Genomic DNA, 13147 nt, shown 5'->3' with positions numbered 1-13147 from the left:
ATTATGTTAAAATCAGAAACGTGGGGTTCCCCCCAGGGTGCCACCTTGAACTGGTGTACCCCTGAGAACCTCTGACTTGCCAGCCTGGGCTCCCTCCTACACTGTGCCGCCGTGACAAGCTGCAATGCTCTCCAAGCTAGCACTTTCACCAGCATTCACACAGGCAGACACTCCCAACTGCAGTTACATGCAGGTTGACCAGCCACTGCATGAACGCATAAAAAGGCTTCAGCCAAAATAGCCACCAGCTTCCCAGCCTAGGACCCCAGAGCTGTACCATCCTGCCCTGGTCAAAATCCTGACCAATATGAATTTATTATCCAGTTTGCTTCTCCCTCAATGTGGAGAGGAAATATAACAGCCTTTGCCCCTTGAGCTAAGATTTCCAAGTACTTCATTCAAAGTCACTGGTTTAGATAAAGCAAAAACAAGTTTATTAACTACAGAAGATAGATTTTAACTGATTGTAAGTGATAGCAAACAGATCAAAGCAGATTACCCAGCAAATAAACAAAAATGCAAACTAAACTTAACGTACTAGATAGATTGGGTCTGAATTAGCAGTTCTTCACCCTGACTGCTGGGGTACAAACAGGATTGCAGATTCTTAAGGGTCAAGCTGCATTTACTTTGCAGCTTGGGATCCCCACCCCCGTTCAAAGTCCTTTTTCTTAGGAGCTTCTCTCAGGTGTTCGGTTGTGGAGGAGTGAAGAACAACAGATGATGTCACTCCCTGCCTTATATAGCTTTAGCATATGGTGGGAACCCTTTGTCTCAAACTTAGTTTGTGGAAAAAACACTGGTGTCCAAGATTGAGTCCAGAGACATTTGGTCTGGTCACATGCCCTTGCAGTGTTATAGCAGCTATTGCTTACAGGCTGGCCAAAATGCCCACAGGAAGGTTAAGCTATTCCACAGTCCATTGTCTTTCTTGATGGGCCATCAGCCCTGTCTAGCTGCTTCATTATTGTACTTGAAAGTCTGGCTGTGGGTGTTTTCCAGAGTAAGCCTATTTGAAATACAGATCTCTAATCAATATTTATAACTTCAGATACAAAAATGAGACATGCATACAAATAGGATAATCATATTCAGCAAATCATAACTTTTCCAATGAAACCTTGTACAAAATGCATCACAATTATGCCATAATTATATAATAATAATATTACTAGGATGAATATGAGGTGTAGCGTCACATGGGTTTTCATAACCACATTTTGTGTTACTATTAACTGTTATAACACTTTATGTTCATGTTATCCATATAAATGTCCAGTTCTTCCTGGAAGCTTGTTAAATTCATGACCTCAATGGTATCCTGTGGCAATGAATTCCATAGTCTAATCTCAAAGAATTGTAGAACTATATGTCTGGAAAGGACCTCGAGATCATCTAGTCCAGCGTCCTGCATTGAGGCAGGACAAAGTATACCTGAACCATCCCTGACAGCTGTTTGTTTGTAGTGTTCTTAAAAACCTGAAATGACAGGGGTTCCATAACCTCTCTTGGAAGCCTATGACAGTGTGTAACTATCCTTCTAGTTAGAAAGTTGTTCTTAATATCTAATCTAAATTTCCCTTGCTTCAGATTATGGCAGTTATTTTTTATCCTATCTTCAATGGACATGAGGAAAAAGTGATCATTGCTCTCTTTTTTACGACCCATAACATATTTAATGAGTGTTATCAGGTCTCCCCACTCTTCAAGACTAAACATGCTCAGTTTTTTTTAACCTTTCCTCATATATCAAATTTTCTAAACCTTTTATTGTTTTTGTTGCTCTCCTCCGGATGCTCTCCAATTTATCGTTATGTTTGTTAAAGTATGAATACCCAGAACTGGACACAGTACTCCAGCTGAGGCCTCACCAGTGCTGAGTAGAACAGGATGATTACCTCCCATGTCTTTTGTATGATAGTCCTGTTAATAAACCGTAGAATGATATTAGCCTTTTTTTGCAACTGGATCACATTGTTGGCTCGTATTCTCTTTGTGATCCACTATAATACTGAGATCTTTTTCAGCAGTACTACCACCTAGACAGTTATTCTCCATTTTGTACTTGTGTGTTTGATTTTTATCCTCCTAAGTTTGGTACTTTGCACTTGTTGATTTCAGACCACTTCTGCAATTTGTCAAGTTTGGTGAACAGGATTAGAATTCAAAAGTGCTTGCAACCCCTCCCACTTGGTATCATCCACACATTTTATAAACCTACTCTCCACTACATTATTCAAGTCATTAATTAAAATATTGAATAGTACTAGTCCCTGTACTGACTCTTTTTGGATCATGTTACGTATGTCCACTCAATTTGACAGTGAACCATTGATAACAGCTCTTTGAGTATGGTGTCTCAACCAGTTTTGCAACTATTTTATAGTAATTTCATCTAGACCACGTTTCCCTAATTTACGTATGAGAATATCATGTGGGTCTGTGTCAAAAACCTTACTAAAATGAAGATATGTCATGTCCACAGCTTTCACCCATCCACAAGGCCAGTAACCAGAATGATTGGTCTATTCCTCATTGTTCTCCTTTTTAAAGATAGGTAATATGTTTGCCTTTCTCCTGTCCTCTGGGACCTCACTTGTCCTTCATGAGTTCTTAAAGATAATCACTAATGGTTCTGAGATTGTTTCAACTTAAATACCTGCAGTGCATTTCATCAGAACTTGCTGACTTGAATAAAGCTAACTTGCCTAAATATTCTTTAGCCTGTTCTTTCCCTGTTTTGGCTTATGTTCTTCCCCTTTATTAATATTAATTGGGTTGAGTATTCTGAAGCCAAAATAGGAATTAAACACCTCAGCCTTCTTGATGTCAGCAATAATTAGCAATCTTTCCCTGCTAAGTAGAGGACCTATGCTTTCCTTTATCTTTCTCTTAATGTATTTATAGAACATGATCTTATTGCCTTTTTTGTCCCTTGCTATGAATAACTCGTTTTATGCCTTAGCCTATCTGATTTTGTTCGTACCTGCTTGTGCAATTCTTTTGTACTCCTCCGTAGCAATTTATCATGTTTCCACTTTCTGTGGTATTCCTTTTTGATTTTCATCTCCTGATGGAACTATATTGGCTTCTTACCATTCTTCCTATCTTTCCTTGTCATTGGGATAGTTTGATGTTGTACCTTTAATATTGCATATTGTGTGAAAAAATATTTCCTTTTATCAGTTTTGAATTATCTGCTTTTTAAGTTTTGTTGAATTCCCCCTTGTTTTTATGTTGGGCTAGATCAGGCTTCTAATCTCTCATCTTCTCTCTACTTTTCATTATTTTGTATCCTTTTATCATGTTCTTCCTCCCCACATTTACGTCCTTTCTGAGGTAAACAGTCTCATTTTTTTCAAGTATCAGAGGGGTAGCTGTGTTAGTCTGGATCTGTAAAAGCAGCAGAGAGTCCTGTGGCACCTTATAGACTAACAGACGTATTAGAGCATGAGCTTTCATGGGTGAATACCCACTTCGTCAGATGCATGGCATGCGTCCGACAAAGTGGGTATTCACCCACGAAAGCTCATGCTCCAATACGTCTGTTAGTCTATAAGGTGCCACAGGACTCTCTGCCATTTTTTTCAATCTCTCTTCATTTCAGAGTTTTTCCAGGCTACTAATATTCTCCTCACTCTGCTCTGAAGCTCCTCTAATCATGCCATATCCTTTTTGCTACACATTAAGGCAGTGGTGGGCAACCTTCAGCCCATGGGCCGCATGCAGCCCATCAGGGTAATCTGATTGTGGGCCACGAGACATTTTGCTGACATTGACCATCCTCAGGTCCCCACAGCTCCCAGTGGCCACAGTTCGCCGTTCCTGGCCAATGGGAGCTATGGGAACGGCGAACCACCGCCACTAGGAGCTGCGGGGGGCCGTGCCTGCGGACAGTTAGCATCAGCAAAATGTCTCGTGGCCCATAATCAGATTATCTTAATGGGTCACAGGTTGCCCACCACTATATTAAGGCCTTGAACTGTTCATAATGATGCCTACATCCTTTACCTATGCAGATACAGTTATTTAGAACCCTGGAAGGTGTAAGTGTAGTTAAAAATTTAATCATACAAATGTGTATTGCTTTGCATTTATTAAATTGATCTGTATCCATGTTATCCATTCACCTAGTTTGCTTAGGTCTCTCTAAAGTTCCTCACAGTCTTCTCTGGACTTTACTAACCTAAATAACTTTGTGTCATCTGCAAATGTTTCTGCCTCACTGCTCACTCTCTTTTCCAGATTGTTGTTTAATATATTAAACAACACTGGACCTAGATCTGGTTTACACTATGAAGTTAGGTCAAATTTATCCACTGTGACAGACCCAGGCCAGTGGGGTGCAGGAGTCTGGTAGAGGGCAAATATACTGGTCACTGGGTGAGTAGTTTTCTGTTCCCTGAGTGACCAGAGCAGGGTCTGCACTAGAGTAGTCAGGAACTTGCTAGAACCAATTAAGACAGACAGGCTGATTAGAACACCTGCAGCCAATCAAGGCAGGCTAATCAGGGCACCTGGGTTTTAAAAGGAGCTCTCTCCAGTCAGATGGGGAGGAGCCAGAGGAGAGGAAGTGCGTACGAGGAGCTGGGAGCAAGGGACTCAAGGAGCTGAGACTGAGAGGGTGTGCTGCTGGAGGACTAAGGAGTACAAGCATTATCAGACACCAAGAGGAATGTCTTGTGAGGATAAAGAAGGTGTTTGGAGGAGGCCTTGGGGAAGTAGCCCAGGGAGGTGTAGCTGTCACACAGCTGTTACAAGAAGCACAATAGACAACTGCAAATCCATAGAGCCCTGGGCTGGAACCTGGAGTAGAGGACGGGCCCGGGTTCCCCCCAAACCTCCCAACTCCTGATCAGACACAGGAGGAGTTGATCCAGACTGTGGGGGAGATCACTGAGGTGAGCAAATCTGCCAATAAGCGCAGGACCCACCAAGGTGGAGAAGGAACTTTGTCACACCACATTAAGTCAATTTTATAAGGAATGCATCTACACAACCAACCCCGTTCTGCTGACCTAAAGGGCTCTTAAAATCGACTGCTGTACTCCTCCCCGATGAGGAGAGTAACACTAAAATCCACCTTCCTGGGTCGAATTTGGGGTACTGTAGACGCAGCGCTGTGCAATTCGATGGTATTGACCTCCAGGAGCTATCCCAAAGTGCTCCAATGTGACTGCTCTGGACAGCACTTTCGACTCTGATGCACTTGCCAGGTACACAGGAAAAGCACCAGGAACTTTTGAATTTAATTTCCTGTTTGGTCAATGTGGCGAGCTTAGGAGAGCAAGTGACCATGCAGTCCCAGAATCGCAAATGAGCTCCAGCATGGAGCGAACAGGAGACACTGGATCTGATTACTATATGGGGAGAAGAATCTATGCAGGCAGAACTCTGATCCAGCAGAAGAAATGCTGATATGTATTCCAAAATCGCACAGGGCATGGTGGACAGAGGCTACACCAGGGACACACAGCAGTGCCGCTTGAAAGTTAAGGAACTCAGGCAAGCCTGCCAAAAGACAAAGGAGGCAAATGGTTGCTCTGGGTCAGAGTCCCAGACATGCTGCTTCTATGATCAGCTGCATGCCACTACCCCACCACTGTCTGTGGACACCTGCAAGGTGGCAGCCTCACGCAACAAGAAGGAGGATTTTGTGGATGAGGAAGAGGAGGAGAACGTGCAGCAGGCAAGCGGAGAATCTATTTTCCTGGGCAGCCAGGACGTTTTCCTCACCCTGGAGCCAATACCCTCCCAGGGTGTATTGTTCCTGGACCCTGAAGGCGGAGAAGCACCTCTGGTGAGTGCACATTTGTAACTACACTTCTGGAGTTAAAAGCAATTGTGTTTAATGTTTGATTTTCCCTGAACAATTGTGATGCATTCATGGCCAGTACAGCTACTGGAAAATGTGTCTGGGGATGGAGCGGAAATCCTCCAGGGACATCTCCATGAAGCTCTCCTGTAGATACTGTGAAAGCCTTTGCAGAAGGTTTCTGGAGAGAGCTGCCTTATTTCATCCTCCACGGTAGACACTTTACCACACCAAGCCAGTAGCAAGTAGTCTGGAATCTTTGCAGCACGAAGCATGGCAGCAAATGGTCCTGGGCTTTGATCACATTCATGCAACATTCAGTCTTTATCTTTCTGTGTCAGCCTCAGGAGAGTGATATCGTTCATGGTCACCTGGTTGAAATAGGGGAATTTTTGTAAAGGAACAGTAATCCCCTGTTTGGTGATTCCCGGCACATTAGACCCCGGTCATGCTGAGCTGTTTGAGCTTGGCTAAAAGGGATCATCCCGGAGAATAGCCACGCGGAGGCAGGGAGGAGTGTCCTGCACATCCACCCCAAAACCGCAGCCCCTCCTTTTAAATGGCAAACCCAACCGGCATTGGTTGCTATGTGAAAGGAGGGCTCTGCAGTTTGAAACCATTCCACATGTTATGAATGTGGAAGAAGCCAGCCCCACATATTCTTTGGCTTACCATGGCTGCCTGGAAACCGAATTCTGTTGCCCAGCCGTGTGTGATGTGTCACCATACCGGCAGGCACTCAATATAAAAGACAAAATGCAACTTTGTACCTAAAACACATGTGCTGTCTGCTGTGAATTGCTTGGATCTCTGTGAAACAGTCTCCCTTTTGTTCTCAGAAATGTATCTTCTTAAATTCTGCTCTCCCTTTCTTCCCCCCTGCAGCTGCAAATGTTTCTGTGCTCCCCATATCAACTCCGTCCCTGAGGTTATCGCAGATTAGAAGGTGAAAATACCACACTCACAATGACCTGTTTTCAGAGCTCATGCAGCCCTCCAGAACTGATATGGCACAGCTGAATGCATGGAGACATTCACTGGTAGTGAGCTTACAAAGCATACAGTGAGTGTGATCGGAACACACAAGAGGAGATGCTGAGGCTAATGGGGGAGTAAACAGACATAATGAGGCATCTGGTGGAGCTGCAGGAAAGGCAACTAGAGTACAGACCCCCGCTACATCCATTGTGTAACTGCCTGCCCTCCTCGCCAAGTTCCATATCCTCCTCACCCAGATGCCAAGAACATTGGAGGGGAGCCTCCAGGCACCCAGCCACTCAACTCCAGGGGGTGGCCCAAGCAACAGAAGGCTGTCATTCAAACAGCTTTGATTTGTAGTGTGGCTACAATAAGCTATGTGGCCTTGTTTTTTTTTAAATAAAGAATGAATGAATGGATTCAGAACTATAGTGACTTTATTTCCTTTGCCAGCTGTGGTCAAAGATGGGGAGGGGGATTGGCTTACAGGAAAGTACATTCACCAAAGAGGGCAGCTTTGCATCAAAGACAAACACACACAACTGTCACACCATAGCCTGATGAGTCATGAAACTGTTTTTCAAAGCCCCTCTGAGTGCAGTGTGCCTTGGTGTGCTTTTCTAATTGCCTTGCTGTCTGGTTATTCAATATTGGCCGCCAGGCAATTTGTCTCAACCTCCCACCCCGCCATAAACGTCTCCCCCTTACTGTCACAGATATTATGGCGCACACAGCAAGCAGCAGTAACAATGGGAATATTGAGTATCAGAGGGGTAGCCGTGTTAGTCTGGATCTGTAAAAGCAGCAAAGAGTCCTGTGGCACCTTATAGACTAACAGACATTTTGGAGCATGAGCTTTCGTGGGTGAATACCCACTTCATCAGATGCATGTAGTGGAAATTTCCAGGGGCAGGTATATATATGCAGGCAAGCTAGAGATAATGAGGTAGTTCAATCAGGGAGGATGAGGCCCTGTTCTAGCAGTTGAGGTGTGAAAACCAAGGGAGGAGAAACTGGTTCTGTAATTGGCAAGCCATTCACAGTCTTTGTTTAATCCTGAGCTGATGGTGTCAAATTTGCAGATGAACTGAAGCTCAGCAGTTTCTCTTTGAAGTCTGGTCCTGAAGTTTTTTTGCTGCAGGATGGCCACCTTAAGGTGTGCTATAGTGTGGCCAGGGAGGTTGAAGTGTTCTCCTACAGGTTTTTGTATATTGCCATTCCTAATATCTGATTTGTGTCTGTTTATCCTTTTCCGTAGCGACTGTCCAGTTTGGCCGATGTACATAGCAGAGGGGAATTGCTGGCATATGATGGCGTATATTACATTGGTGGACGTGTAGGTGAATGAACCGGTGATGGTGTGGCTGATCTGGTTAGGTCCTGTGATGGTGTCGCTGGTGTAGATATGTGGGCAGAGTTGGCATCGAGATTTGTTGCATGGATTGGTTCCTGAGCTAGAGTTACTATGGCGCAGTGTGCGGTTACTGGTGAGAATATGTTTCAGGTTGGCAGGTTGCCTGTGGGCGAGGACTGGCCTGCCACCCAAGGCCTGTGAAAGTGTGGGATCATTGTCCAGGATGGGTTGTAGGTCCTTGATGATGCGTTGGAGAGGGTTTAGCTGGGGACTGTGTGTGATGGACAGTGGAGTTCTGTTGGTTTCTTTCTTGGGTTTGTCTTGCAGTAGGAGGCTTCTGGGTACACGTCTGGCTCTGTTGATCTGTTTCCTTATTTCCTCATGTGGGTATTATAGTTTTGAGAATGCTTGGTGGAGATTTTGTAGGTGTTGGTCTCTGTCTTAGGGGTTAGAGCAGATGCGGTTGTACCTCAGTGCTTGGCTGTAGACAATGGATCGTGTGATGTGCCCGGGATGGAAGCTGGAGGCATGAAGGTAGGCATAGCAGTCAGTAGGTTTTCGGTATAGGGTGGTGTTAATGTGACCATCACTTATTTGCACCGTGGTGTCTAGGAAGTGGACCTCCCATGTAGATTGGTCCAGGCTGAGGTTGATGGTGGGGTGGAAGCTGTTGAAATTGCAGTGGAATTTTTCCAGAGACTCCTTCCCGTGGGTCCAGATGACGAAGATGTCATCAATGTAGCATAGGTAGAGAAGGGGCATGAGTGGACGAGAGCTGAGGAAGCGTTGTTCCAGGTCGGCCATAAAAATATTGGCATATTGTGGGGCCATGCGGGTGCCCATAGCTGTGCCATTGATCTGGAGATATATATTGTCATTAAATTTGAAATAGTTGTGTGTGAGGATAAAGGCACAGAGCTCAGCAGCCAGTTGTGCTGTAGCATCATCAGGGATACTGTTCCTGACAGCTTGTATTCCATCGGTGTGTGGGATGTTCGTGTAGAGAGCCTCTACATCCATGGTGGCTAGGATGGTGTTTTCTGGAAGGTCACCAATGCATTGTAGTTTCCTCAGAAATCAGTGGTGTCACGGAGATAGCTGGGAGTGCTGGTGGCATAGGGTCTGAGTAGAGAGTCCACACATCCAGACAGTCCTTCAGTGAGAGTGCCAATGCCCGAGATGATGGGGCGTCCAGGATTTCCGGGTTTGTGGATCTTGGGTAGTAGATAGAATAACCCTGGTGGGGGCTCTAAGGGTATGTTGATTTGTTCCGGTGTTAGTGTAGGGAGTGTCCTGAGTAGATGTTGCAGTTTCTTAGTGTATTCCTCAGTGGGATCTGAGGGAAGTGGTCTGTAGAATTTGATGTTGGAGAGTTGTCTGGCAGCCTCGTTTTGGTAGTCAGACCTGTTCATGATGACAACAGCACCTTCTTTATCAGCCTCTTTGATGATAATGTCTGGGTGGTTTCTGAGGGAATATTGCTAATGGGAATATTGCTTTCGCTGAGGTCTAACCTACTCAGCAAACAGCACCAGCACCCTTTTAAACGTCCAAAGGCACATTCTACCACCATTCTGCACTTGCTCAGTCTATAGTTGAACTGCTCCTTACTGCTGTCCAGGCTGCCTACGTACGGCTTCATGAATCATGGGAGCAAGGGGTAGGCTGGGTCCCCAAGGATAACTATTGGCATTTTAACATCCCCAATGGTAATTTTGTGGTCTGGGAAGAAAGTCCCTTCTTGCAGCTGTTCAAATAGCCCAGAGTTCCAAAAGATGGAGGATCATGCACCTTTCCCGACCATCCCATATTGATGTCAGTGAAACGGCCCTTGTGATCCGCCAGTGCTTACAACACCATTGAGAAGTACCCTTTGCAGTTTATGTACTGTTTAGCAAGGTGGTCCAGTGCCAAGATAGGAATATGCATTCTGTCTATCACCCCACCACAGTTAGGGAACTCCATTGCAGCAAAGCCATCCACTATGACCTGCACATTTCCAAGAGTCAGTACCCTTGTTAGCAGAAAATTATTGATTGCCTTGGCTACTTGGATCACAGCAGCCCCCACACTAGATTTGCCCACTCCGAATTGATTCCCGACTGACCAATGTCAGTCAGGCGTTGCAAGCTTCCACAGGGCTAATGTCACTCGCTTCTCAGCTGTTCTGGCAGGTCTCATCTTGGTATTCCTGCACTTCAGGGCGGGGGAAAGTAACTCACAAAGTTCCATGAAAGTGGCCTTATGCATGCGAAATTTCGCAACCACTGGGGATCATCCTATACCTGCAACACTATGCGGTCCCACCAGTCTGTGCTTGTTTTCCGGGCCCAGAATTGGCATTCCACTGTATCAACATGATATCCCAATTGCCACATCCCTAGCTTTCAGGAACGTCTGTGTCCATGTCCTCCTCTCAATCTTCCTCGTGCCGTGGTCGTGCTGGTGGCTCCTAGCTAAGCTCTGCACATACTGCAGAATAATGCGTGAGGTGTTTACAAAAGTAGTGTGCAGCTGAGCAGGCTCCATGCTTGCCGTGCTATGGCGTCTGCATGGATAACCCAGGAGAAAAGATGCAAAACAATTATTTGCCATTGCTTTCAGAGAGGGAGGGAGGGGAGACTTGATGACATATACTCAAACCACCCGCAGCAATGTTTTTGCCCCATCAGGCATTGGGAGCTTAACCCAGAATTTTAGTGGGCAGTGAGTACTGTGGGATAGTTACCCACAGTGCACCACTCTGTGAGTCGGTGCTAGCTACAGTATTGAGGACGCGCTCCACCGACCTAATGCGCTTAGTGGGGACATGCACGATCGACTGTACATAATCGGTTGCTAAAGATCAACTTCTATAAAATTGACCTAATTTCGTAGTGTGAAACCCCCTAGTGTGAAACCATGAAGTGGGCACTCCATTGATAACCTTTTGCCATGATGAAAATCTACCATCCGTTTCCTGTCTCTTTTTGGTCCAGGACAGTATTTTGCCTCTCAGCTCATGACTACATTTTTTCTTTAGTAGCCTCTTGTGAGGGACCTTTTCTAAATCCTTTTGAAAGTCTAAATGAATTATGTCAATTATTTCTCCTTTATCTCCTGTTTTATTGACATACTCAAAAATGTGATAGATTAGTGAAACATGATTTTCCTTTGCAGAAACTGAGCTGTTTAGAGCATATCATATAATGATTTTCCAGATGCTCTTATTCTGTTTTTAATTATTGTTTCAACACTGAGGAGGAAGATGAGGCCATCGAGAGGAGTGAGGCCTCGAGGAAGGGGGGAAGAGGGAATGGTAACTAACAGTATCCCTGTATATACAGGATTTCAGCATAATCCAGTTGCTTTCCTGCTGAAGCCTTAACTTTTATATTGTCTTATTTTTATTATTTTTTTAACTGTACAGTCTTAACATTGCATGAACAGTTATTTGACGTGTAATTTACAGCATAGATGGCAAAAATGCAGTCCAGCACAATATTTCTAATGTGTTCCATTGGAGAGTATCCTGTTTATTATCTGTATTCCACCTGTGAGTCCCCTATCATGCTGCTGATCCAGAGTCCACATTAGAGGCAAGGAGTCCTTTAAGAAAAGGCTGCTGGGTAGAGAGCCACTTGCACTAATTTGTAGGTGACATATTAATACATATTTAACTTTATTTTAGTGTGACAATGATGTACATTACTGTACAGTACACCTCTACCCCGATATAACGCTGTCTTCAGGAGCCAAAAAAATCTTACCACGTTATAGGTGAAACTGTGTTATATCAAACTTGCTTTGATCCGCTGGAGTGCGCAGCCCCACCCTCCGGAGCACTGCTTTACCACGTTATATCCGAATTCGTGTTATATCGGGGTAGAGGCATATATACAGAGTTTTAAATTATGCACTAAGACTTTTAGACTACCAAAACAGAATTTTTAATATGCTTTGTGACAGCTTTGGAGAAGTTCTTTGGATGGAGCCAGACTCCATACAACATAGACTGAGATGGGCGTGGGTGGAATGGAAAGTTTACCATTGAACTCTCTCAATCCCGGGGCTGTTGTGTGCAGTCGGTTCCCCAGCATAAATTAGGGCAGGCTGAGGGTTGCTTTGACTTATGCTGGCTATCATAACAGCCCTAATGAGCTGAAACTACAACCAAGGATTGTTAAGGCTTAAGATTATCCCAGCCTTGGCCTTTGTACTAGCACTACCACCAGGTAGGTGGCAGTGTCTATTGCAGCTTTCTGTTATTGCATGAGGTGATAGGGCTTTCTCCAGAAGCAGGATGGACTGGCACAAAGTAGCTACACTACATTGGAGAATCTGGTCCTGTATGTGCATGGAAAAGCATGTTTCATCTGTCTAAATATGTTACTACCATACATTATAAATTAATTCACAGGGATTAAACACAGTACATAATAGCCTATTATACTCAGTAATTCAGGTAAATATTACCCATAAAACTCTGAAGTAAGAAGAACATCTGGGATTGTTCACTGGCATTTCCCTTTCTGCTTATTGTTTTCAGTTCTGCTGTTTAGTTTTCATTTAACCACATAGCAGTTATTCACAATAGCATTTTGTGGCCTTACGCAGTATCCAGCTAAAATTGCAGTATAGTTGGACATCCTATCATGCAATTCTTATTCAAAGGGAATCTTGGAATATGGACAGTTTTGAGAGTCTACTTGTGACAGTGAAAATGACTCTGTTGTGAAATGAATAATGTTCTGATGGTATCTGAATATTTCTGTTTTCAATTTTTTGTCTTCTTGCAGACATGTCCTTCATGTAGTGTTACATTTGCTCCCAGCAGTGATGTCACTATAGAGGAAGGAGCTATCCAAAATGGCTGTCAGGATGAACATAAAAACAATATCAAGGTAACTTAAGCTTTCTCACTCCTGAATCCCCTGCATCAGTTTTAATAGCCTCATTTTTGTACTGGGTTCCTCCTCACTTCAATATAACTGGCAAGCAGCAGAGCCAATTTCAGAATT

At 44.2% G+C, this 13147-nt stretch overlaps 1 protein-coding gene across 6 annotated transcripts in view; it reads left to right on the top strand.

Moving 5' to 3' along the window:
- Positions 1-13147, top strand: part of ADCY9 (adenylate cyclase 9) — a 191149-nt gene that overhangs the window by 83294 nt on the left and 94708 nt on the right. For 4 of the 6 annotated variants that reach the window (XM_050968073.1, XM_050968069.1, XM_050968068.1 and 1 more), the window contains exons 3-4: positions 5441-5800; positions 12926-13030. In XM_050968073.1, coding sequence (XP_050824030.1) covers positions 5441-5800; positions 12926-13030 — 465 coding nt within the window. The remainder of the gene's footprint in view (positions 1-5440; positions 5801-12925; positions 13031-13147) is intronic. The other 2 variants (XM_050968072.1, XM_050968071.1) reach the window with 1 other exon arrangement.

This window comes from Gopherus flavomarginatus, chromosome 9 (genome assembly GCF_025201925.1).
Source record: "Gopherus flavomarginatus isolate rGopFla2 chromosome 9, rGopFla2.mat.asm, whole genome shotgun sequence".
Lineage (NCBI taxonomy): Eukaryota > Metazoa > Chordata > Testudines > Testudinidae > Gopherus > Gopherus flavomarginatus.
This window is presented reverse-complemented; position numbering and strand designations above follow the sequence as displayed.